The sequence below is a fragment of the Lemur catta genome, chromosome 10 (assembly GCF_020740605.2).
Source record: "Lemur catta isolate mLemCat1 chromosome 10, mLemCat1.pri, whole genome shotgun sequence".
Taxonomy (NCBI): Eukaryota; Metazoa; Chordata; class Mammalia; order Primates; family Lemuridae; genus Lemur; species Lemur catta.
Window position 1 is genome coordinate 4,926,908 of NC_059137.1, and position 24,572 is coordinate 4,951,479.

Here is a 24,572-nt window from a genome sequence, read left to right on the forward strand (position 1 = left end):
CCGCCACGCAACGCGCACGCGCCCCGGAAGTGGTCGTGCGGGTCGTCGCCGACCTCTGCACTGGGGGCGCGCGCGCCCGCCGCTGTGGGGAAGGGGCGGGAGCGAGGACCCGATGCGGGGTGGCGGAGGGCGCGATGGCTTCGGCTGGAGGCGGCCACTGTGAGGGCGCCGCGCCGGAGGCCGACCGTCCCCACCAGCGGCCCTTCCTGATCGGGGTGAGCGGCGGCACTGCTAGCGGGAAGGTAAGGGCCGGCTAGCCGGGCGCCTCGCCTCTGACCGGTGCCTCCGCGCGGCCCGACCGGAGAGGAGACCCCAGCCCCCAGCCGCGGCGCCCCCTTGCAGGCGCAGGCAGGGGAGGGGCGAAGGGGCTGCAGGCAGCAGTGGGCCAGGGGCCGACCGAGGGGCCCGCAGGGGGTAGGGGCGCTTGCCCTCGGGCTCTCCCCAAGCCTCCCCACTGGCCTGGCCCCTGGGGACCCCCACTCCGTGCTGGCCCCCATCACGGGCCCCACCCCCCTCCCGCTGAGACCAGCCCCCTAGGGGTGATGGGTCAGTGTCTCCAGAAGCCAGCTCCTAGCAGAAACGCCCAGGAAAGGCCTGGATGAGTTTCCAGGCAGGGACTTCTGGTTTTGTACCCCCCAGTCAACTGTGTGTGAGAAGATCATGGAGCTGCTGGGACAGAATGAGGTGGACCACCGGCAGCGCAAGTTGGTCATCCTGAGCCAGGACAGGTTCTATAAGGTCCTGACAGCAGAACAGAAGGCTAAGGCCTTGAAGGGACAGTACAATTTTGACCACCCAGGTAGGTCAGGTGCCCAACAGTGGGAAGGTTTGGGGAAGGCCTGCGCCCAGAGGTGGATCTCCGTGAAATTCCCTGTGCAGCCTGCCGTGGAGGGGACTGCACAGTTACATCAGGAGGACTGTGCTGAGCGCTCTGGGCCCTGGGTGCCCCCACAGCAGCTTGGCTGGAGCCAGTCAGGAAGCCTGTGGCACAGAGGAGCTGTGAGGACCACTGCACTGCCACCACGGTGGTCATGGGGAAACCCACTCACCTTCCCTCCCCCTTTGTTGCACTGGGGCCTCTCACCCACCCCCCACCACCCCCAGCCTCCAGGCAGAGTCCTCAGAGAGGCTGGTGCGGGAAGCAGTGGGAAACTAGAGCTGGTGGCCCCCAGGTCTGTTTCCTGGACTGGTCAAGGGCCAGGTAAACAGAGGAAGGTGGGGCAAGGAGATACCTGCCACTACTAGAAGATTCCACTCTGGTTGGCTGTCATTTTCAGCGCTTTCTCAGGGACATGTGGGAAGAAGGCCTGCAAAGTGGCAGTCTAACTGTGGTTATTTCCAGAAAAGAGAGAAGCAGAGGCCCAACCTACCCACTTCCCAGTGACAGCCAATCAGAAATCTGTGTTCCAGCTTCCTGGTGGGACAGAGCTTGGGCAGTGGCACTGCCTGAGGGCAGCAAGGACAGGTTCATCTTGTGGTTTGCAGGACTGCGCGGGCCCTGTTGCTACCAAACACAAACTGCAGGGGCAGCTCCTAGTCTAATGTTCTAGGTCCTTGGTGTCCCTAGCACCCAGCTGTGCTGAGCCTGAGGCAGGGGGCGTTTCCTCCTGCCCGCTGCACAAGGGCAGCCGGCTTACCTTGGTTTGTGCTACATCCCTACAGATGCTTTTGATAATGATTTGATGCACAGGACTCTGAAAAACATCGTGGAGGGCAAAACTGTTGAAGTCCCAACCTATGATTTTGTGACCCACTCTAGGTAAGCAGGTGGTTCCTGGGAGGGTCAAAGAGAGGGGCTGGGCAGGGTGTCCCCTCTGGGCTTACACAGACTTTTCGGTAGCAGGCCCTGCCCCAGTTGGTTTCTGTGGCCATCTGCCCCCTCCACAGAGTCAGTGTCCCCGAGACGCGACTGAAGCTGCCTGTGTGGCTCCAGAGAGCCTGTGTCGCCAGCAAGGCCCATTTCCTCATCTCCCCCTCACAGGTTACCGGAGACCACGGTGGTCTACCCTGCGGACGTGGTTCTGTTTGAGGGCATCTTGGTGTTCTACAGCCAGGAGATCCGGGACATGTTCCACCTGCGCCTCTTTGTGGACACAGACTCTGACGTCAGGCTGTCTCGCAGAGGTAAGGCGGTGAGGGCGGCGGTGGGGGTGGCTGCAAGTCCTGAGGCCCTGCTCTTGTCGCTGCAGTTCTCCGCGACGTTCACCGAGGGAGGGAGCTGGAGCAGATCCTGACCCAGTACACCACCTTCGTCAAGCCCGCCTTCGAGGAGTTCTGCCTGCCGGTACCCACCCTGCGCTTACTTGAAAGTCCTGTTTCTCCCTGTTCAGAAGGACACAGGGTCTCCAGTTCTGTGACAGAGCTGAAATTTGGATGAAAGTGATCTGATTAAAAATGAAGAACTGAGCTTATGATACAGCCAAGTACCCAGGGAATGGCTCTCAGCTCTAAACACATTCTCTGCACTTGCTCCTCCACCTTAAAAAGCCCCTCATCTCCCCTCGGGCCACGCTGGCTCTTTTCCGGCCTGCATCAGCCCTTTGCCCACACGGCACCTGCACCGCCACTGCTGGCACTCCTGCCAGCGCCCTCCCCAGCTGCTCTGCCTCTGTTTCCCCAGGGGGTTCTTACCTGACGTGTGCTGTGTGTTTTATGTTTTCCCGCCTTTGAGTGGTAAACCCCATGAGGACAGGGACTTTGGCCTGTTCGATTTCCTACCAGGATCTGGCCCACCGTGGGCGTTTTGTAGCTGTTCCTGCAGGGCATGTGTCCCCCAGGCTGCTCTGGGCTGGCGCTCTGAGGCCCACCAGCTTGTAGAGAAGGAATTCCCGGTCGGGCAGCTGCCTGTCTTTTCCTCCTTCTCGTACTTACTTGATGGGACCGTGGCTCTACTCAGATTGGAGTGTTTTAAAGAGAAATTTAAGAGTCTTTTGCCTCTTAAAGGTAAGAATACAGCACAAAGGAACCAGAACCCGGATTCCTGCCTTAGACAAATAAGTTCTATCTGCTGCTATTTAAAGAAACATGTTAACATTCATGTTCTCTGAAATTTCTGGAAAATAATTTGAAAAGTAAATTAGCTGTCATAGTCTCTCTGTTACTCAGAGAAAGACATTTGGCAAAGTAGGTGGTTTGCGGTAAAACTTTGGACACCAAATCTGACCAGGAGACTCAAGTAGAGGAAGTGCCATCACCTGTCCTGTCCTGTGCCGAGCCCCAGAGTCACTCCGGGGTCTCCTTCTCCCTCACGTTTAGCCACTTGTACGGTCCTATGAACCCAATCTCTTAAGTATTTCCTGTCTATGGTCTCTGACCCAGGAGGCTTAAAAACAAAAGTCCTGACTATATCCATTTCCCGCCCTGCTAACGACCCTTACCCACCCATTCCTGGGCTTCTGCTGCCTCTGGGCTCCCTCTCTTCCCGCCCCCTAACCCAGGGCCACAGCCCTCGCACTCGTGCTTCCCTGGGTGGGCCACACTGCCTGCAGACACAGCTGTCCCTAGGACTTGGGCCCTGCCTGCCTCTGCGGCTCAACTCTTGTGACCATCCTCCTTGGCCCAAATCCACATGCCAGCAGCACCACACAGTTGGCAGGTCTGTCCCTCAGCCCGGACCATGCCCTGCCCCCCACCTGCCCCAGCTTTGCCTGGTTCAGGTGTGTCCCCTCACAGCACCCTCCTCCCAGGGTCTCCCACCTGCCGGTTGGGTCCCTCCCCAGTGGCCCAGCATTGCCTGTTTGGGCCTGCCCTCACTCCACACAGCGTCTGACAGGGAACAGGCGGATACCAATGCAGGTAATTAGAACAAACGTGGATGAAGGATGTCAGGCAGGGGCTGTCTGCATCCAGAGCACCGGTGTGAACAGTGGGTTACGCACAGCTGTGTCCTGCACTACCCTACCTGTTCCTCCCAGGTTTCTGTGTAATCCCAGAGGAACAATGTCCTGCATTGTGGAAGGTGCCACCCTTGGCTTGGCCCAGTGAATTAACTTGTTAGCACAGACAACTGTTCCCTGCCATGGTGTTCATGGAAAAGAACTAGAACAATAAGTGATTCAGAGACACCAGCAGTGGCAGTTTCTTTCATCTGTCTCAACGTCACCTTCTGCCTCGCCACCTGGGCTGCTGTCTCTCACACGGGGTGGAGAGCTGAGCCCCTGCTCCCCATCTGCCAATGACACCGACATCTCTGAGCACCCCAGGGCTGCCCCTCCTGCTGTCGCTAGTTCTGAGCACCTGAAATCACCTTTGATGGAAAAATCCTCACAAAAACCTCCTTTGTGCCTTGCAGACAAAGAAGTATGCAGACGTGATCATCCCTCGTGGGGTTGACAACATGGGTAAGAACCTGGCCCGACGGGCTGCCTGGCTCCTGTCCCCCTCCCAGAGCCACGAAGCAGGGGCTGTGACACCCTTTTGCAGCTACTGGGCCTTCCCAATGCATGTGCCTATCTGTGGCACAGGTTTAAAACATGCTTTAAAAATTATTTAAAACTGTTTGACAGGGATTGTCACTTGTTAGCAGAAAGAATTTTAACCAGGCTTTAACCAGGCCTTAGCAGAGGCCGCATCAGTAAGTCTTACCGTGCTTGTGTCCTGACGTGCGTTTTTCTGCTGAGACATGACACCGGGCAGGTGCCCACGCGCGAAGACCTGTGCTTCAGCGTGTGGCAGTAGGGCTGTCACTTGTGGCTGTTTGCTGCTGCTGGGAGTGGGGCACTCAGCGTGCGGCAGCGGGCCTTGTGCCAGCATCACGTCGTGCCGAGGATGGATGCGGCTGACCCACTGCTTGTCTTTCGCCGCAGTTGCCATCAACCTGATTGTGCAGCACATCCAGGACATCCTGAATGGCGACATTTGCAAATGGCACCGCGGAGGGTCCAATGGGCGAAACTACAAGAGGACCTTTTCTGAGCCAGGAGACCACCCCGGGGTGCTGACTTCCGGCAAACGGTCACACCTGGAATCCAGCAGCAGACCCCACTGAGGGTCTCCCGACAGGCACGTGCATGCAGGGCCTGGGCCTGGAGGTGCCCACCTGCCCTGGGAACGCACCCACTGCTTCCTCTCCGTGTCCCAGGGTGGCGTTAGGATCCAGGCGAGTGGGAGCCTGGATGTGTCATTCAAACTCAATTTGACAGGACAGTGACAGGGCATTCCTGAGTCCTTCACCTGCTTCCTCAGGCTTGGGGAGGTTTAAAAATCTCTCCAGGTCACTGAGAAATGCCACAGAACACGTAGCAAGCCTAAGCCTGCTTGCTTCTGCAAGGAGTGCAAGTCATGTATAGTTGGGGAAACTGAGGAAACAACCAGGACACCATGCTGGCCTGGTGTTTTTGACAGGGAACCCAGAGACGTTTTCCAGTCTGACGTGGTTCACTCACATGTATAAGTAACATGTTTTATGAGAGAATATGTTCCTCTTTCACATTATACATTTCAGTGATTTCTGTTTTATTCTATATCATAGAACAAGGCTGGCTGTGACCTATGAGCCTAGTTCCATGGTTGCAGTCAGGAGCGGGAAACACCAATGAGAGGAGCCACAACGAGATGGCTCCCTCCTCCTCCCCTGCGTGTCAAAGGCAGAGGAGTGGCAGGAGCCTTGGGGAGCAGCCGGTATCACACACAGCACACGGGGCTCTTGCGGTCCAGGCTGTGGGCGCCTGTGCAGTGGGCAGGGCAGCGGCGGTCAGGTCTGTCCCGACTGGGACACGTGTCATCTGCCACAGTCCTGCCCGGGGCCGGGCCCCCCGACCCAGCACCAGGAGCCCGAGCCCAAGGTGCTGTCTGTGGACGGGCTGTCCCCAGTGCAGCTCAGGGCCACATCCAGGGCACAGTGCGTCCAGCCAGCACACGTGCTGGACGGTAGAGGTTCCAGTGAGTGTGGCTGCCCGAGGCCGGCCATTGTCCCTTATGCCAGTCCTGAGCTCACGGCCTCACAAATGATCTGTGTCTCTGTCCAAGTTTGTCTTCCCTCCCACATGATGGCTGTTTCTGTGAAGTGTCCCTTGCCATTGTCACAAGCCAGACTGCACAGGCAGCTCTGGGCTTCTTTCCATCCCATGTAACTCGCCGTAGTGATGCAGACACGAGGTGAGTGTCCGAGCTGTGACGGTTTTGTCAAGCTTGGGCCCTTTCAGAGGGGAATGAATAAATAACACCGAATGCAAATGCCAACGTGTCCTTTCTTTAATTACGTAAGAAGAGACAGATTCAGGACAAGGCAATGTGTGGATGACAGACCTTGACTGTTGGAGGTGCCGCTCGTACCGTCTCAGCAGGATCCCACGGAGGGCACTGTTCACACAGCAGCGAGGGTCACAGCACCTGCAGAAGCCGCAAGGAAGGCGGCTTATCTGACACCGTATCAGCTGGTGACTTCTGCGCAGCTGCTGGAGGCAGGGCTGGGCCCCCTCGGGCTCGGGGGTGTTTGTAGGAAGGATCGGGGCCATCAAACCAAACACCAAACCTGTGGCTGTTGGCAAAGGCCAGTCCCCACTAGCAGGGCCACTCTGCTGGTTAAACAGACTGACAAAGGCCTTCTGTCTTGTCCTGCCCCAGCGCAGGCGTTCTTCACGGGTTCTTATTCTAGTTTTTTCGGATCAAGATGTCCCAGCTGTCTTTCCAGCGAAGGGCCTTGAGTTCGTCTGGCGAGAGCTCCTTGTCCCCATAAGTCAGGGGGCGCAGCGCGTTGGACACAAGACATGCAGAGGAGCACCAGGCCACGACCAGGGCGCTGAGGAGGTTCCTCTGGAGCTGGGACCTGCGGGTGGCAGCAGGGTGAAGACAGCCGGCTCCCTCGTGGTTTCCCTGCCTGGCGCCTTCTCGGCATCTGCTGTCCACGTGGTCACCTCTCAAGGCATGTGGGTTCTGCCTGTAGGTTTCTAGACCTGTCCTTTGCATTTCTGTTCTCCTGCCACCTGTGACCCTCTCCTGTCTGGATGTGCCAAGAGTGACCCTCCTCACAGGACCTCTAGAACTGCCACTGCTTCTGGGCCATCAATGTGGATGCCAGAGGGGCCCCAAGCCTGCTGTCACTACCTCATGGCCCTCGCTTGAGCTCTCAGGTTCTCTCTACCACGCACCACACGATCAGCCATCACCCAGCTGCTGTGGTGAGCACACCTGAGGCTCTCTGGTCCTTGCCTTCAATCCCAGCCACCTGTGTCCCCTCCCCCTTCCCATCCTCTCAACCGCTCCCATCGCTGGATCTCGCAGTGCCTTGTTCGAGCCTTTCTGGACACATAGCCCAGTCCGAGCTATGCTGAAATCGGTGGTCGTGACCCCTGGATGCTGCTCGGGGCTTTGCCTGGGGTTGAGGGGTTCTGCACAGCACAGAGTTGCTGCCTGAATGAGCAGCGGCTGTCTGCAAAGCGCCCGTACCTGCACAGGTGGTCGTTTATGTGCTGCAGGACCACAGGGAGCAGGAGGATCTGGAAGGTGAGCGCAGGCAGGTAGTGGTAGAGGAAGAGTGTCTTCTCCATCAGGAAGAACGGGAGGTAGTTCACTGCCCAGCCGCCGGCACACACAGCCCCAGCCAGCACCCAGCGCTGCCAGGCGTCTGTGGGAGAGGGCGTGTCTCAGACGGCACCAATGGGCTCCATCTGGCCTGCACACCAACCTTCTCATCTTGAAGTTACACACACGGCCTCAGTTCTCAATTTCTCTTACTCTCCCCCCAGCCCTCCCCACTGGCTGTGAAGGAAGAACAAACTGCGTCTCAACACCTTCAGCAGCCTCTCCAGGTCCTAACAGTCCCCTTCCCTGCAAACACGAGCCGGTCTGTGTGAGCGTGGGACTCCCTGCTGGCAGGTGCCAGCCCACCTGGGCCCATCTGGTCTCGTCTGGGAAGTGCGAGTTGGGGCTGAGACCGGGGGCTGTGGAGGGGCCGTGTTTGTCCCCCAGCCCAGCAGAGCCGGGAAACCTGCTCTGCACTGGATAGTTTTTCCTTTTCTTTCTTTCCTGAGACAAGGTCTCACTAAGCCACCCAGGCTAACAGCACAGTAGGGTGATCATAGTTCACCGTAACCTTGAACTCCTGGGCTCAAGAAATCTTCCCGCCTCAGCCTGCTGAGTAGCTGGGACTACAGGCCACACCACCATCCCCAGCTAATTTTTAAATTTTTTGTGGAGACAGAGTCTCACTGTGTTGCCCAGGCTGGTCTCAAAACTCCTGGCCTCAAGTGATCCTCCCACCTCAGCCTCCCAAAGTGCTGGGATTACGGGCGTGAGCCACCCCACACTTGGCCTGGTTTTGTCTGTTCTGTTGCAAGATGGTGGTAAGTGGGTTTCTGTTAGGTGCTTGCTGCCCTGTTCCATCTTGCCCTTTCCGATGCATGCAGTAGCATGCGGTGAGGTTAGAGAGCCATTCCTGCCCGACACGCCACACTGTGCCGGAGAAGCTTCCAGCGCCACAGAGAACTTAACTGCAACATTTTGTCTCTGGGGAGACAAAGATTGTTGAAGTTCCCCCAATACGGGATCAAAGAGGGGCCCTTTTGGCGTAGGGTCCTGGTAGGCTGGCTGTCACCTGAGCACAGTGAACCACCATCAGCACGAGAAGGAAGAGACATAAAGGCGAGCCCTGTGTGGGCTGCACTCACCCTCGGGGAGGTCACAGACGTGTCTTCGCCGTCGGAGCAGGTACCACAAGAAGAGCAGGGTGTAGGCGGCTGTGGCAAGGCTGCCCGAAGCCCAGATCACGACATTCCCAAGCAGGTGGATCTGTGCCTGCAAGCGCGGGGACAGGCTGTTGGCCGCCTGCCCTCTGCCCAGGCAGGGACGGTGACTGCGCTGCCCAAGTTCACATGCACACTCTGCGTCAGCAAAGAGTTAAAGACGCCAGGCACATCCTGGCATCCCCTCGACCGTACTACTAGTGCGCACGTCTGTGGACATGGCCGTTCCTGATGAGACCTTTCTAGAAAAGTGCTGACACTCTGAATTTGTAAATGGAAACTGAAAACCAGGGGGTGGGATTCACTTTGTAATGACAGAGTCATCTGCGGTGGGATAACAACGTCTGCACTGGGAGCCTAGGACACACTCCTGGGTTGCACTAAGCACTTGCGTTTGACGGGGTGGCTCTCCCTACCCACTTCGGGGAGGAGGAGATGGGGGCACTTTGGCATTCACTCGCTCACTGACTATTTGCTGAGCAAGGTCCCCGTGCCAGCCCTAATGACGCTTTTATTCCACTGCACGAAGAGAGATGATACACACACAAGCACTGGTAGGCTCAGCCGCTACGTGCTGCGCAGAAGATAAAACAGGAATGTTTTTAAAATAAATCACTTTTGACTGGGTGCAGTGGCTCACCCCGGTAATCCTAGCACTTTGGGAGGCTGAGGCAGGAGGATCACTTGAGGTCAGGAGTTCAAGACCACCCTGAGCAACACAGTGAGACCTCCATCTCTAAAAAGTAAAATAAAAACCACTTTTGCCAGGAAAAGGGGAACACTGCGCTCCAATCAAAGCAATAAAGCCTGAATTCCTTCAGCAGAAACGCAGGACTTACTCCCTGGCATCTGAGGGAGCACTGGCTCCGTGCGGCCAAAGCGTCAGAGAAAAGCCAGCCACAGGCCTTCATTAGGAAGGCTTTGGCGGAACCTAGGACTCCGCGTGGGGTGCAATGGCCGCTCTTCCTGGCAGAAGGGATTCCCGCGGAATGAGACAAACCTATGGCTGCCGGGAGAGCCGCCCACTCACACTGGTCCGGGGGTGCAGCCAGTAGGCGATGTTGGTGTCCAGGGTGACCCACTCCAGCGGGGTGGAGCTGTACTTGTGCTCTGAGTCATCACTCCTCAGCGTCAGCATCTTCCACTGGAACAAAGAGAGGACAGTCAGACGCCTCCAGTCCCACGTGGATTTTGTCAGAGGAGTTGGAATGAACTACTGCCCCTCACCTATGAATGGTCCAACCTCAAGTTCATGTGGACCATGCAACAGAAGCAGCACAATGAGAATCTGATTTCTAACCCCAGCTGTGGCCTGGGAGAGTCGTCCCACCCCATGGGCTCCAGTCACCTCCTCTGTAGACTAAATGATTGGGCTCAGTGCTCTCTAAGGCCACTGTCAGATTCAGGGCTCTCCGAGTTTCTGATTCTGACTTCTCTCGAACTGTGATGTTGAACATGGCCCATTTCAACATGACCGGGGCCTGAAGACACCCGGCCGTGCTGCAATGTCCCACTGATGCGGAAGCTCCCTGTCTCTGACTTCTCCCTACTGCAGAGCCACTAGGAAAAGGCCAGCAGTGTCATAGAGTCACTTATGCTGGAGAGAGAAGACACTCTGTGCTGGTGAGCCTGGGGCTCCAGTTTCAAAGCCTGACTCGGGGAGGAACTGTGCAGACAGCAGCGCTTTCCCTGGTAAGGTGCCAGCCTCCGCTGAGCAAAGCTGGGCTTCCCTCTGGCCGTGCGTCACCTGCAGTTCTGAGAATCTGGCCATGAAGCTGAGGTTCCTGCTGATGTCGACCTGAGTCGGGGAGTGCAGCTCCAGTTCCCTCTCCTTCTGTTCCTGGCCTGGCAGCACACGGAGCACAGAAGACAGGAGCTGAACGTCAGGGAGCTCAGAACAGGAGCTGCCAGCTGGCACAAAGCTGCCCTCCCTGCGGTCCCAGCAGTCCACACCACACCGCATCCTTCCCAGTGCCCAGTGCTGCCCCCAAAGCTCAGATTAGGCCATCCCCCCTCTGGAGGCTTAGTGTGTGCTGGGATGAATTGGTCGCCTTCCAGTAATACCTCAGAGGAAGTATCCTGGGTTGCTATGGCTGCAGGTAAGCGAGGGAGGGACATTATTTGTCACCAAGCACGGACAATGCGCTCAGATCCCACCTAAACGAGAACCCTGTTTTGGCGTCTTAGTGAACTGCCGAGCGACTGGAAGCGAGTTTTCTGAAGCAGCGCGGCCACTCACTCTTGCCGTAGCGGTGCTCCTCCACATTCCACGCCGTGCTCCCATGGTAGCTTCGGGGCAGTTTCTCCCCAACGACCTCCAGCTGCCGGAACCCCCAGTCAGGGAGGTGTGCCCCGCTCAGCTGTGGAAAGTGCGGGAGAGAAAAGGGCACGATGGGAGAGCTGGGCCCCGCTCTGGCTCCCGCTGGGAGCGGAAGCCACACTGGGCACGGGGCAGCAGATGTCCCCTGCAGGAGCGTCACATTAGGGTTCCGTCCTGAGAAGGTACAGCAACCTCCTCCCCCAGCGCAAATACACACAGCGGGGCCTTAGCCAGGGTCTGCCCGGCGGGAGCCGGCGCAGCCGGAGAGTTCACCGGGCAGACTGGGGTGTGCAGCTCACAACGGCCCAGCCACGAGCGGTGCCCTTACCTTCAGGACGGTGGACGTGTTCACGTGCACAAAGCGCACCTCTGACAGGATGGTCTTCCAGACGTCTGTGTCCGATTCTCTGTTTACAATTTCCTGCAAAAACAGACCTTATCAATGATTTCCTTCCTTCCTAAATTTCCTTGAATGTAAAAATAAAGACCAGTCCCCAAACGATAACATTAATTTCGGTCTAAGATAAGGGGACAAGCCCACAGCGAGGGTGCTGCCAGGGGGTGGCGGGGGGCTTGTCCCGGATGTTCTTCCTGATGCCCAGGCGTGCAGGTCCGAGGGCCGGCGGGAAAGCAAGTCCCTTGCAACGGCCGCACGGGAGAAGTGTCCTGACAGGCGAGTGAAGAGCCAGCGTTCTCCGAGCCTGCGACGCCTGCGTGCTGAGAAGGCAGCGCCCCGGCCAGCGAGTGCGCCTTCCTCAGGCCGCTCCGGCAGGAATCCAAGGCGGCTCAAACAAAGGTGAGAGACACTATCCCTAAAGACACACCATGGGGGGATCCCTCGTCCTGGGTGACAAGAGAGACAAGTAGCTCTGAAGAGCACTCTGCATTGTCACATCCGAACACGCCGGGCCTCATGTGGCCCAGGGAGGTCACGTGGCTACTGCTTTTCCCATTTTATTGACGAGAACCAGGGCGCCCAGGAAGTGGAGCGGGAGCCAGGAACCCAGGAGCCTGTCCAGGTCCTCTCGGCGGGCTGGGTGCTGACTGCTGACGCAGGCTCCTCCGTCTTCGTTCTGCGGACATCAGTGACTTGAAACGTGGGCGCCTGGTGCCGGAGGTGCCATCGGAAGGGACGGAGGAGGAAGCAGGGGAAGAGAGGAGGGATTAGCAGCGGAGCCGTGGGCAGCAAGATGTCAGAAAGGGAAGCCAGGCAGAGAGGGTGAGACTCCGCAGCACTTCCCTTGGGAGAGCTCACGTCAAGGCAGGCCCACGGAGAAGACGGAGACACGAAAACAAACACGCGGCGCACTGAGCAGGCCAAGCGGCAGAGGCGCTGGCTCTGCATGGAGACGGGGAGTCAGCGGACACCTGGCTTTGCCGGGAGGATGGGCCGGCGGGCTCGTGCCACACACACCGTGGAGAACCAACACGCGGGTGGGCTGGTGTTGGCGGGTGTTGCTGCAACCACTCCGACGTGGGATGGGGAGCATGACCTCACGTGAAACGGCCCAGCGTGATCACGGGCAGCAGCTGCACTTGGCACTCACCTCGTTAGAGCCACAGAGAAATGGCCCAATAATGGGACATTTTCTTTACGGAAACTTTCCCAGCAGACCCAGCTCTGTAAGGGAAGCATGTCCCCCCGGCCACTCGGAGGAAAGGCAACCACAGGCCCAGCCACCTTGGGACCGTCCCCCACACTGATGGCCCAGCCTCTCCCCGAGGAAATCCCTAGAACAGGGAACCTGTTAACACCCAGCCCGGGGCTGGCCATGAGGCGCGTGTCCTGGGCCGTGGGACTCGTGATGTCCTGTGCTCAGGACCTGTCCTGGGGCCACGCAGCGGGGGAGAACCTTCACTCAGCAGAGCCATGTGAGCCCACAGAGCCCAACACGGAGCAAACACAAAGCACCTAAAATCTCTTAGAAAACTCAGGCCTGACACACAAAACCACTCAGATTTCCAGTTCCACAGAGGAGGAAATGTCTGTTTCTGTGAAAACATCTATTTCTTTTCTTCAGAGACAAAGGATCACTCTGTCACCCAGGCTGGAGTGCTGTGGTGTGATCCCAGGCCCTCCCAAGGACCTGGGACTATAGGCAGGTGCCACAACCCCTGACTAATTTTTTTTTTACTGTTTTTTGTAGAGATAGGGTCTTGCTATGTTGCCCAGGCTGGTGTCAAACTCCTGGCCTCAAGTGATCCTTCCACCTCAGCCTCCCAAACTGCTGGGATAAACTTACACGATTTTACTCTGAATCAGAACCACTCTAATGGCAGGCCGGGATGTCTGTGCTGGAAGCAGCATCACCGACAGCTGTGACCTGCCCTGGCCACAGTGAGACTCACCACTCGCCAGAGGTTCTGGGCCGGCATGGAGATGTTGTAGTCAATGTAGCAGGAGACCTCCTGGGAGTGGGGGGTCAGGGGGGCTGCGACATCATGCCTGGAAAACCAATGCAAAGCTTTCGGAAGGAATTCCTCGAGCGCCTCTGAGAGGCAGGTACTGTTTCATTAAAGGGAGAAAAGCCACTTTTCAGAAACAAAGCCAGCTCAGCCTTAGAGGACACCCTGGTCCCATCAGTCCCCACCATGTGCGGGTGCAGCACTGAGGGCCCGGCCATAGGAAACCCCGACAGGCAGGAGCATCTGCAGGTCCCATTGCCGGGGGAAGCGCACGCTGCTGCACCAGGTGTCTGACAACCATGGGCAGCACCACCCAGTGCCGGACAAGTGAACCCAACCTCAGAGAACGGGACCGCTGCCACAGCACCCTGGTGTGGCACTGCCTCCGACTCCAGGACTCAGATGCTGCCTGGGGACCAAGCAACACCAGGTGGGAAGGAAAGGTTGGCCCGTGACAGCAACGTCACTGCTCAGAAACACCCACTTCCTCCTCCTGCGATTGCTCAGTGATCATCGTCCCCAAGCCGTGCGTCTGGCACCATCTAGGAGCCGGCCACCAGCTGCGAACAAAGAGACAAAGCCCTCGCAGCACCGGGAAGATGGCCATCTGCGCTGGCAGACACCAGCATACAGGCTGTGGGAGGGCCACGGATTAGAACAGGCTTGGGGACAACACCCAGCAAACACTTTCAATGAGGTGACACTGTAGCCGATATTGCACAGAGTGGGCCCTGGGGGAGCTGAGCCCAAGCAAAGCCCAGCAGAGGAGCAAGTGTGGGCCCGAGGGGGCCACGCCAGTCATCTGAGGCTGGGGGAGGCGTGGGAGACAGGGTCAAGTGTGCCAGAGGCTGCCAGGGGCCTCGGCAGGGGGAGAGCTGAGCGTGCCGGGAGCCACCGAGGGCTCTCAGCAGAGAAGCCACACGAGCGGGCTGTGGGGAGCAAGGGGGAGGCAGGAGGTCGGGACGCAGGCCTATGTGGGGTCAGTTCTGATGATTCAGAGGACGTATTTCCTGGTGGTGTAAACAAGGGATGGAAGAAGAGAAGAATCAAGGGTGACGCCTGAGCCTCAGGGCCCTTCCCAGGAGAACCGGCCCCAGCGGGGGCGTGTGAACACGGAGCTACGGGGAGCGCAGGCCCCTAGGGGACCTGGGTGTCCGGGAGTGTGAGGCAAGACACTGGTGCAGGGGAGGAGAGGGGGCCTGGGACCAAGCCCGTGAGAGAGCGAGAGGCAAGGGACAAAGTGGGAGGGCCCGCGGGAGAGGCCAGCGAGGGAAGAGGACGTCAGGCCAGGCCCAAATGAGAACCCACAGGGAGGAGGCCTCCGCCGCTCCACTTATGCCCAAACTTCAGTCCTTGCTGAACTCATTTATCTTTTAGACTCGTAACATTCCCCTGCTGCCCAGCCTGTCATTGACGGTCTCCCTGAGCACTGAAGTCTCTTGTGGACTGTGCTGGGCTCTGTCTGACCCCGACTAAAGCTCCACTCCCTGCAGGCCCCTCCCCTCAGCCGCCAGCCCTGAGGTCCCTCCCCACATCTGACAGCCGCACACCCCAAGACGGGGCGGCAGAGCGCACGCTCCGCTCCGAGCAGGGCCACGGAGGAAAGCCACAGCGGTGAGGGAGGACGCGGTGCTCACGTGTTGAGGAAGCGGGTGGTCATGCCGTGGACCAGCTGCACGATGTCTCCGTGACGCACGGGTCTCAGGGGGCTGCTCACCACCAGCTGGTGCCTGGGGAGAAACGGGGCTGTCGGTGGCACCGTGCCCAGCGCCCTCAAGCTGACAGCCGTGCTAGGAGGGCACACGCTCCAGACGCTCACGGCAGACGGCCCCCAGCCCACTGTGGCTGGCATGAGGCGAATTCCTACAAAGCCACGCATGTGCACTTGATTAAACTCTTTTCTTAAACCTAAGGTCCCTTTCCAAACGTAATTCAGTTTGTCATTAGCACATTCAGGTCACTCTATGCTGTCTACGAATGCTAAAGTGATAAATACGCCGTGTGCGCCAAGAAATCTTCCAACAGACTCTTGTTCCATATTCTTTCCAGGGAAGAGCATGGAGAGCCCATCACGTCCCAGACGCCAGGCTGGTGCCTGCTGCCCTCACGTCCCTGCGGTGAGTGGGACGGACAAGACACTGAGCCAGTGAACGAACCACCCACAGTCAGCAGGTGTCTGACGGCCACGAGACGGCCAGCGGCCCGACAGAGGAGGAAGAGTGGCGCTGCCAGGCAGGGCGGAGGACGCCTTCCCAGGAGCCGGCTCCGCGTTTTCACAGAAGGACCAGCCGGACGGAGGAGCTGCCCTGCTCTAGAGACGCGTGTTGGCAGGTCGTGCCGTGAGCAGGGTGGCCAGAGGGGCTGGGGCAGGGGCTGCCAGGGGCAACGGAAGCTCAGGACAGGGTGTGGGCCGAGAGGACCCGCCACCCTGCACTCAGGGGCTGTGCTGCTCGAGTCAGGAGGGCAGGAGAGGAAGGAAACTGCTGGGGACACGGAGACGGGACCTGACTTTTGAGACCTCAGCAAGACGACACCATTTCTGAGCAGAGCGAGGAGGGGTCCTTGTGTTTGAAGGGGGGGGAGGTGTGGCGGGAGAGGCTCACAGGAGGGGGCCCGGGCGCCTGCACCGACCCTCAGAGGGGAAGGTGAGGGGTCGCTGACGGAGCAGCGCGGACAGACAAGAGGGCGCAGGACTGAGCCTCAGGACCGCGTCTCGCCAGGCCCAGAGGTGGGCTCTAGGACCCGTACTCACCTCCCAGGATCCTTTACGATCCACCAGTTATTGACGTCTTTGAAGGGGTAACAGGTCACCTGCTGCTGGTGGGAGCTGCCCCGGCCGTTCTCGTATCTGTGAAGCCAACAAGGATGTACCTGGACGTGGGCCAGCGGTCAGGCGCAGGCCTTCCTCTCAAGGCTTCCACAAAGGGAAGAGATTTCAACAGATGCCACCCAGCGAGGTGTTTCAGGGAAAACGAAGAGACAACAGACAAGGACCCTAAACCTAACGGGGGCCAAAAGACGAGAGACAGACAGTGCTGAACGAGGCAGAGCCGCAGCGCCGGCGCCAATGGCACGCACCCGGCCCGCCGCACGCCGGTCCCCCGAGCTGCTCCACACAGAAATCACGAAGCTCACTGACAATCAGTGTCGGAGAGCTCAATGTCCCTCCGTCCTGCAAACTTCCTTATAGAAAATACAAGTTGCTAAGATAAACAAAATTATGAAAAAATATCTTCAAATTAAAAGAGTCACTTTCCTTACATCATGGGGTAGGTGCTCTGGTGGGAATGAAGCCAGCAGGGCAAGGGCTTGCCGGAGACGCTCCTCAGAGTGACCTGGGACCCGAAGGCCACCTCCAGGGGCTGGCCTTGGGTGACCCGAGCTAGTCCTCCCTGAGATGAAAGCAGAAAGACAGGAGAGAGAGGGAGGGAAGCAAACCTAAATGTGCCTTCCCGGTGGCCACTGCCTCTGGGTGACATGTGGGTAGTGGCAATTCTCATTATGTAATTAGTTATGATGTCTATCATCTAATCATGTCATATTACGCCATATGATCATAATCAGAGCTTCTTCTGACTGAATGGCACCTCTCGGCCAGGCTCTCGGCTAACCTTCCACTCACGTCCTCATCTGGTTCTTACAAGCGTCCTGTGAGGTAAGAACAACTACTGTGTCTAAGAGATGAGTAAACTGGAACTGGGGTAGTTAAGAAATCTGTCCCCTCTGGGCGCGGTGGCTCACGCCTGCAATCCTAGCAATTCAGGAGGCCAGGCGTTCTAGACCAGCCCGGGCAGCATAGCAAGACCCTGTTAGCCAGGCATGGCGGTGCGAGCCTATAGTCCCAGCTACTCGGGAGGCTGAGGCAGGAGGATCGCTTGGGTCCAGGAGTTCGAGGCTGCAGTGAGCTGTGATCGCACCACTGCACTCCAGCTTGGCCATGTCTCTTCAAAGAGAAAGAGCAGAGCAGCCTGCTGATGCCAGGGCCTATGGTCCCAACCAGCTCAAAGGACACATTCCACTCTGCCTGCAAGTTCGTGAGAGTGAATGTCAGAGCCGAGTCTGTCCTGTGAGGCATTGGAAAACTGCCCAGGGCTCATAGGACTTGACTTTAAAATGTTCCCAAGCACTGTCAAACTGACAATATCAGAGAGCTGACTCCTTCACTGATTTCCATACTGCCAGCATCAGAATGCGTTTAGAAATGCTGGCATGGATTCTTCATTGATTTGGTTTTCCCTCTAATGCTCGCTTGCTGATGTTTACATAGGGAGACTGAGTTTACTGTCCTCTTTCCCAGGTGGCTGCGGCACCCACTTCTTACCTCCAAGCTGGCCTGGAAGGCACTGGACATGATCTGGTCGTGGGGCCCTGAGCGGTAGAGCAGAATCAAGTGGACATAGAAGAACAGCACGTACAGGACGGCTGGGATGACCAGTAGAGCCACTGCCCTGGCGAGCAAGTGGCAGAATACACAGACCTGCCAGAAGATTCAAGGAAGAGTCATTTCCTGCTATGTGGAAAAGCGTGTCCATTTCCAGATTTCGCAGACTCATGAAGAGTCAGCAACACAAACTCCTATGCAGAGGTTGCCCCGGCCCATCTGCTTCTGAAGCTTTGAGGATTCGGGTCTTTCCCCCAGATACTCCCCGTGACACCCTCCTACACAGGGGAGCCTAACGCAGCACCTACGTTGGACAAGGTCCGGTCACCAATCAGGTGCCAAGCGTGGACGGCCGCAACACCAAGCACCAGCAAGTATGTGAACACGCCCATGTATTTGATGCTGAAGAGACAGGGTTGAAATAAAGTTAGAACAAGACGCGAAACACAAGAGAAAGAGGACACCGTCCCACACCAGTGGCTCGAACTCACCCCACTGCACAGGAACAAGCGACCCCAGTCAGCGTTAGCCAAAACCACCAGCTCAGACAGAAAGGGCTGGAGTAAAAACAGAAAAACAGAGCAGATGGAAAAAGGAATGGTTCACATGAGGTTTCCCGAAGGCCAGAGAAATCAAACATTTCTTAGAGAAATCGTCCTGGGTTGGGGGCTGTCTCGGGCACCAGGTGTGATAAAGAAAACAACCCCCAGCTCCCAAAGCATCAGTACTGGCAGAATTTTTCTTTTGTTCAGAAAATTTCTGCTGCCAGTGTAAGTTATAGAAAAATGAGGATGCATTTATGAAGTCACGAGCCAAGGGCCAACCCAAAAAGTATGAGGTGACCAAAAGACACTTAGCAGCCCACTCCTCAAAATAAAATGTTCCCAGACCATCTCAGGCCAACACACCACCCCAAATCTTTTTTCTCATTAACTAGGAAAAATACCCATTTTCCATACCTGTGTTTTTGGGAGTTGGAGAACTTCAGGAAGGACAACACAGCCAATAGATTAAAAAATATTAACACTGATTCCAAAAGCATCAGCCTTGACTGAGTGATCAGAGCATTCTCTGTTACAAAGATGAAACGTATGTCAGGTTTAAGGGAGCAAGGGCGAATGCAGAAAGATGAAAAACATGCCCAAGAAAAGGCACAGTGAACCAAGACAGACAGCAACACCCCCGAGTGTCACAGGATGTGAAGGTGGGAGGTCCAGAAATGGGGTGGCTGGAAGGAGACCCGCTCCAGAGCCATGACGACAAACTCCTAGGTCTGGCTCACACCCACCAACGCCTAACGGTATAAACTGAGCAAATCACTTAACTTTTCTGAGTATTTTTCTTACTTGCGGAAGTAATACCGGCACCGCAAGGCTGCCATGAATATTAAAGCATTGGATAGGCACATGGCCTCATATAGGGTTGTCACTCAATAAATAATCTTTTTTTACTTTCTAGTCTAACTTTTCATCTGATTTAATTTCGTCTGTTCATAAACCTGAGCTGAAAGATCCTTTCTGAAGAGTACCTATTAGTTAATAGGTACTCAATTGGCTGAAGCCTGGGAAGGTGATGGAACGAGGGAAGTTATCATTCATTAGGTGACAAGCTTGGTTGCAGATGGAGGTGCTCGAGGTGTGCGCGCCCCTTGTCTGTGCAGCACCCCGCCCCCCCACTACTGATCAGAGTCTAATCACACAGTTCAGCAGCCCCACAGCCAAGGGTCGGCCTGGGAGCAGGTGACGCAGAGTCGAATCTGGATGAACCAGAAGTACTTCCTAGTGCAGCACACCCACCAAACCCCTGAGTTCTCCTGGGCCTCACAATGAAACATACAAAGGCTTGGTTCTTCCCTGCCTGACACCAAGAGGAGGCAGGGGCCCCGGTCTTACCGATGAGCATCAACAGAGCAGCTCCCATGGCAGCACAATGAGAAAAGTGGAGCTCTGACACTATCTGGTAGGCCATGGGGACCGACAAGGCCCCTGCGAGTGCTGGCAGCAGGCGCAAGGACCACACGGGCACGTTGCTACTGTATTCTGGAAAAGCAACCACACAGCAGAGCTGAGAGCACTGTGCACACACCATCTTCGTAAACTGCAGGTGTGTTTTCAGAGTGTCAGGTTCACAGACTCTAGAACAAAAGTTTACAAAATGGGACCACATCAGCAAGTGAGTATGCAAGCCATGGGTGAAGGCTTTGAAATTTGCTTTACATAGTCAATGAACCAGCTCCCACTAAGCAGAGGAAAGATGACTAAGAATTCTGAAATTATTGTTTTGCTTAATTACCAATTTATCCCACTTATTTCCAAAAACACTGTGGCAAAATAAAAAATTTACAGGTACAAAAGGTAACTGCAATCAGATGCTACATGATACATGTACCAAAAACTAGGGAAAAAATAATTACTGCAACTAAATACTGAGATTTTTACCAGACTTCTCAAAAGTCCATCACTTATACCCAAATAATTTATTATATCCTGGACTCAGATCAATAAGCCACAGTTGTTAATCCCTATGAAAGCCACTATCTCTCCACTCTAATATGTGCACATTAATAAGGAAAATGAAAATTATCTTTTACCTGCTCCAATTCTGTTCCACAAAAAGTTACCATCAAATCCTCCTAAATAACCTAAAACAGAGGATTAATCAGTAACTATCCCATTCAGCAAATATTTCTGGAGTACTATGGCAAGCAATAAGGAAACAAATAAATAATAAGGCATGGTTTCTGCCATTAAGAAATTCACTGATAAGTTTTAAATGTATTTGAGGACCTGAAAGGCAATGGCTACTTCTCATACTCATGAATCCTACCTCCCAGGGCCAGCAGCATGTGGCCAAATGGTGGTCCACTGTCATCCAAAAAGAAGACTCGTTTCATATAAAAAGATATATATTGCCCATAATATACTTCATCAAAACTGGAAAAAAAAAACATTACATTCAATTAAAAATCTTTTTTCTTTTTTTTTTTGAGATGGGGTCTCACTCTGTTGCCCAGGCTGGAGTACAGTGGTGCGATCATAGCTTACTGCAGCCTCAAACTCCTGGACCCAAGTGATCCTCCTCCCTCAGCCTCCCAAGTAGCTGGGACTAACGGCACTCACTATCACACCCGGCTAATTTTTTATATTTTATAGCAATAGAGTCTCACTATGTTACCCAGGCTGGTCTTGAACTCCTGGCCTCAAGCAATCCTCCCACCTTGGCCTCTCAAAGTGTTAGATTACAGGCATGAGCCACCATGCCCAGTCCAGAAATTTTAACTGTAGACAAAAGGTGTGAGGATAAATGTACATGTGCTTCCAAACAACTTTAGGTGAGTGATCAGCAAAGGTCAGATCTTTTGCCCCAGTTGTATCCCATCCCCAAATATTAAGACACATACACAACCTCATCCATCCATAGGGACAAAGGTGGAAAATTCACCAAGCCCAGCTGGCACTCAAGATGTATGCCCCAAACGGATTCTCACCTCTCTCCCCAGTTTTCGATTTAGGTGAGCATCACTGGCCAACCTCATGGACACGAGGCTCACTCCCCACTCCCACCCCCAGGGCCGTGAGCACATACATGTCTGTGGCTATGATTCAGAATCAGACCTGGTGACCCAACGGTCACCACACAGTTGCAAGTGTGAAAGGAATGTAGGAATAACTGCAATAAAACATTTTCAGACAATCTGGGACATCATGGTATCAAGGAACTGCTGTCAATTTCTCAGGCATGATAATGCTACTATGGTTATGAGATTTTTGATTTTAAGAACCTTTATCTTTGAGAGATATATACCGAATTATTTATGAATGAAGTATGTCTAGGATCTGCATCAAAATAATTCATGGCAGGGAGCAGGTTGGCTACGAACTGATAATTGTTGAAGCTGGGTAATAAATATATTGGTGTCAGGGTCATTTTACTATTCTCTTTACTTTTGTATATGTTTGATGCTTTCCATGATAAAAGTTAAACAAAAAAGAACACATATATTAATCAGTTCATAAATAGCCCTTCAATAATAACAGCAAACGTTTCCCGTTATGACAAAAACACGCTGAGTGCTCTAAATGATGAAGACTCGCTTTCCAATCCATCAATCCTCTGCCTTCCTATTTTAAAATGGTTTCCTAAGGCTGCTAACCAGGTTTTCCTCTACTGCAGCCGTTTAATGGGCCAAGTTTTACCTGACACAGACCTGTAAGGCAAGATCTAAAAGGTCTACTGGGGAAAAACCAGTCTCTCCTCTCACTGCCAAAAACATCCATCACCAAGAAGCCCAGAATTTCATTTTCCTGTTTACACTGTTCAATCAGGCACTTCATGTCACAAACCACAACTGTAGATTCACCCTAAGAATGGAGTTGTTTGGCTTACACCACAGCCCGAGGGTAGGTGAGTCGCCACAGTCGGCTTAGTAACCCCACCCCGGTCAGAACCATAACGTTCAAGTTGATGTCAGTGGTCATCACTATAGGGCGCTTCAAAAATCCCAACATCTTGCAGGCTCAGGAGGATGCCCTAGAAAAGAAGTGAAGAACCGTCACAATAAAGGGGTGGCAGCCCTGTAGGGCTCACAGAAGGCTACAAAAATAGTACTGAACCACCAGCGCAGGCAAGGAGAGCCACAGCACGCCGGGCTATTAACAAAGTCAGAGAAGCTCATGGAGCAGCCATACTGGAAAGTTATCGCATGTTTCACCACAAAGGTTTATGTAAAGACGTTTGGGGTAAGAGGCAGGGCACTAGGAATCTCAGTGCTGAATGTTCACTCCTTTCAACAACTCATTCCACAGGCACCTGCTGAGCACCTCCCGGAGTGAGGCCGCCCTTACTGAATGTCGCGGCTTCTCCCCATCTGCCGGGCAGTGCGGCCACAAGCTACTCTGACTTCGGGCAGCTCTTGGGGTGCCATCGCAGCTGCTTACAGCCCAGTGACCTCAACCTTCCTGAGCCTCAGAGCCTCATCCCTCCTCAGATACATCTGCCCCCCAAGCGCCTCCCTCCCCTCCCTCAGTGGCACATCAACCCCTGGGTACTCCTTTCCTTGCCTGGAGGGTGCATTTGCACGCAATTCTCTCCCCGAGGCTTTATCTTTCCTTGAGCTCCACTTCTCTTGGGACTGCATCTGCTTGGGGGCCCCTTCCTCACACCAAGGCTGCGCCTGCAATGAGCACCCCCTGCCCTCCCGAGGCCTCATCTGTCCTGGGAGTTCCTCCTCCACTCTTCCAACTTGCATCTCCCCGGCCTGCCCCTCTCCCCACAGGACGCCCTGTCCCCGCCACCCTCTTTCCCGGCGCCGCATCCCGGGGCCCCGCCCCCGCTCGGAGGGACCCCGGCGCAAGGCCCCAGCCCGTCCTCAGGCTGCGCACGCGCGTCCCGCACCGACGTACTCGAACGCGTCTAGGCTGCGCTCCCGTTCCTGGTGCCCCGAAACGTACTCGCGTTTCTCCAAGTCCCAGCAGAGCTGCTCCCCGCGTCCCGCTCAACGTCTCGGAGCCGGCTTCGGGGCCGGCGGTTGCGGGCCAAGCCTCGCCTCTCGGCTCGGCACTCTACACCGCGTACCGCGCCGCTCGACGTTCGATTCACCGCGCCTGCAAGGCCAGGTAGCGGCGCGCGTGCACCCCAGGGGCGGGGCGGGGGCGGGGCGCATACGCTCCGGGGGCGGGGCGGGCTTGGCAAAGGGCGGTGCGCGTGCGCTCTGAGGCCGAGGGCGCGGCTCGCCGGCGGAACTGGGCTGAGGATACTGAACAGGAGGACCCGGCCCCCCGTGGGGCCTTATTGGCTGCTTGGGCGACCCGGGTTTCTGCGTCCTCTGAGCGTGCGTAAACCTTTTTAAACAGCGGCCGCCGTCCCGCTGCTCCCTGCTTTCTCCTCCGCCCGGCGCCCATCGGCGCCGTCTTTTCCTTGTCTGCGTGAAGCCGGGTCTCGCTCCCTTGCCGTGCTGGAGCCGGGATGCTCTTGGGCGCGACGCTGGCGCCCGCTTCCTCTCTGACTCGCGGCTGCGCGGACGCGCTCGCACACGCCTACTGCCGGCGCAGCAGGGGTAGCGCCCGGGCACCGGCACGGACGTGGGTGACGAGCTGCGCCGCTAGGGGACGCCCGGGGACCCTGCCGGGCCGCGCCGCTGCAGGACCACGCGGGGCTCCGGCCGGGCCTCTCCCCAGCGCGCCGCGCGGGGAAGCCTCCAGGCTCCTGTTCGTGCCCCAGCCTCTCCGAAGGCCCGCTGGACTTTTGCTGGACGCTGTCCTTCCCACGTTTTTCTGGGATGGGGGACAGCCGTTGATGGACCACTCTCTCATCGGGCTCATCCCCGCCCTAGTCTACTTGTATGTTAAAAGGACACTGCAGATTTAATAACTTGAATTACTATTTACTGCTTGCAACGATTTTTTTTCATCTTGGTCAACCCAGCATTAGATGACACCGGTTAGGAATGTAGTGAAGGTGAATTCTTTCTGGCTTACCCACGAAGGGTTGTGTGACTCGCCCAAGATCCTTCAGGAGCTGGGCAGCGAGGGCTCCCTGGGCCCTAGGAGGGAGTGGGGCAGGCTTTGCTTTGGTGCTTTGGCCTGTGCCCTGCGCGCAGTGGTGGTGCTTTGGAGTCGGAGCCTCCATCCTGCGGGCACTCACTCTCAGGGCCAGCGGCTTCTGAGGCCTTGTGAACCACTTGTCCCTGGGGGCAGTAACTCTGGACAACGGGTTATGGCTGGTTAGAGCGGACAGATCCCCAACTCTTCCATAGTCAAGAGGCTCAGCATCTGAGGGATTAGAG

At 56.0% G+C, this 24,572-nt stretch overlaps 2 protein-coding genes across 9 annotated transcripts; one reads left to right on the top strand and one right to left on the bottom strand.

Annotated features, from left to right (window-relative positions):
• Window positions 1-10: 10 nt before the first annotated feature.
• UCK1 (uridine-cytidine kinase 1) lies at window positions 11-6,174 on the top strand. Of its 4 annotated transcripts, XM_045563709.1 has the most exons (8): window positions 15-242; window positions 640-799; window positions 1,663-1,759; window positions 1,982-2,124; window positions 2,190-2,284; window positions 4,292-4,340; window positions 4,806-5,001; window positions 5,471-6,174. In XM_045563709.1, the coding sequence occupies exons 1-7, from the start codon at window positions 135-137 to the stop codon at window positions 4,985-4,987; spliced, it is 834 nt and encodes a 277-aa protein (XP_045419665.1). In that variant the 5' UTR covers window positions 15-134; the 3' UTR covers window positions 4,988-5,001; window positions 5,471-6,174. The 4 variants fall into 4 exon arrangements, 3 of the variants coding, with proteins under 3 accessions (XP_045419668.1, XP_045419665.1, XP_045419666.1); XM_045563712.1 differs by having other exon boundaries at window positions 11-242; window positions 4,806-6,174; XR_006737944.1 differs by lacking the exon at window positions 5,471-6,174 and having other exon boundaries at window positions 2,190-2,943; window positions 4,806-4,847.
• POMT1 (protein O-mannosyltransferase 1) lies at window positions 6,169-23,404 on the bottom strand. Of its 5 annotated transcripts, none has more exons than XM_045563704.1 (20): window positions 23,239-23,404; window positions 22,175-22,318; window positions 20,615-20,721; window positions 20,379-20,429; window positions 19,681-19,827; window positions 18,748-18,859; window positions 18,280-18,345; window positions 18,097-18,190; window positions 17,729-17,884; window positions 16,669-16,799; window positions 16,160-16,255; window positions 15,045-15,137; window positions 13,351-13,447; window positions 11,330-11,422; window positions 10,921-11,041; window positions 10,429-10,526; window positions 9,712-9,825; window positions 8,607-8,733; window positions 7,387-7,564; window positions 6,169-6,766 (listed from the first exon to the last, which is right to left on the bottom strand). In XM_045563704.1, exons 2-20 carry the CDS (start codon window positions 22,294-22,296, stop codon window positions 6,592-6,594), a joined length of 2,178 nt encoding a protein of 725 aa, XP_045419660.1. In that variant the 5' UTR covers window positions 22,297-22,318; window positions 23,239-23,404; the 3' UTR covers window positions 6,169-6,591. The 5 variants fall into 5 exon arrangements, with proteins under 5 accessions (XP_045419660.1, XP_045419661.1, XP_045419662.1 ...); XM_045563705.1 differs by having other exon boundaries at window positions 23,191-23,404; XM_045563706.1 differs by lacking the exon at window positions 23,239-23,404 and adding an exon at window positions 22,849-23,048.
• Window positions 23,405-24,572: the final 1,168 nt, after the last annotated feature.

What these genes read in the sequence shown, in the direction of transcription:
- UCK1 (XM_045563712.1), top strand. Translation starts at nt 135, where the DNA reads ATGGCTTCGGCTGGAGGCGGCCACTGTGAGGGCGCCGCGCCGGAGGCC. An exon ending in GTACAATTTTGACCACCCAG is followed by an intron (nt 800 to 1,662) that starts GTAGGTCAGGTG and finishes ACATCCCTACAG; the next exon opens with ATGCTTTTGATAATGATTTG. An exon ending in TCGTGGGGTTGACAACATGG is followed by an intron (nt 4,341 to 4,805) that starts GTAAGAACCTGG and finishes CTTTCGCCGCAG; the next exon opens with TTGCCATCAACCTGATTGTG.
- POMT1 (XM_045563704.1), bottom strand. Translation starts at nt 22,296, where the DNA reads ATGTTGGGATTTTTGAAGCGCCCTATAGTGATGACCACTGACATCAAC. An exon ending in ACCTACCCTCGGGCTGTGGT is followed by an intron (nt 20,722 to 22,174) that starts GTAAGCCAAACA and finishes TTTTTTTTCCAG; the next exon opens with TTTTGATGAAGTATATTATG. An exon ending in CCTTCCAGGCCAGCTTGGAG is followed by an intron (nt 16,800 to 17,728) that starts GTAAGAAGTGGG and finishes CTTTCATCTCAG; the next exon opens with GGAGGACTAGCTCGGGTCAC.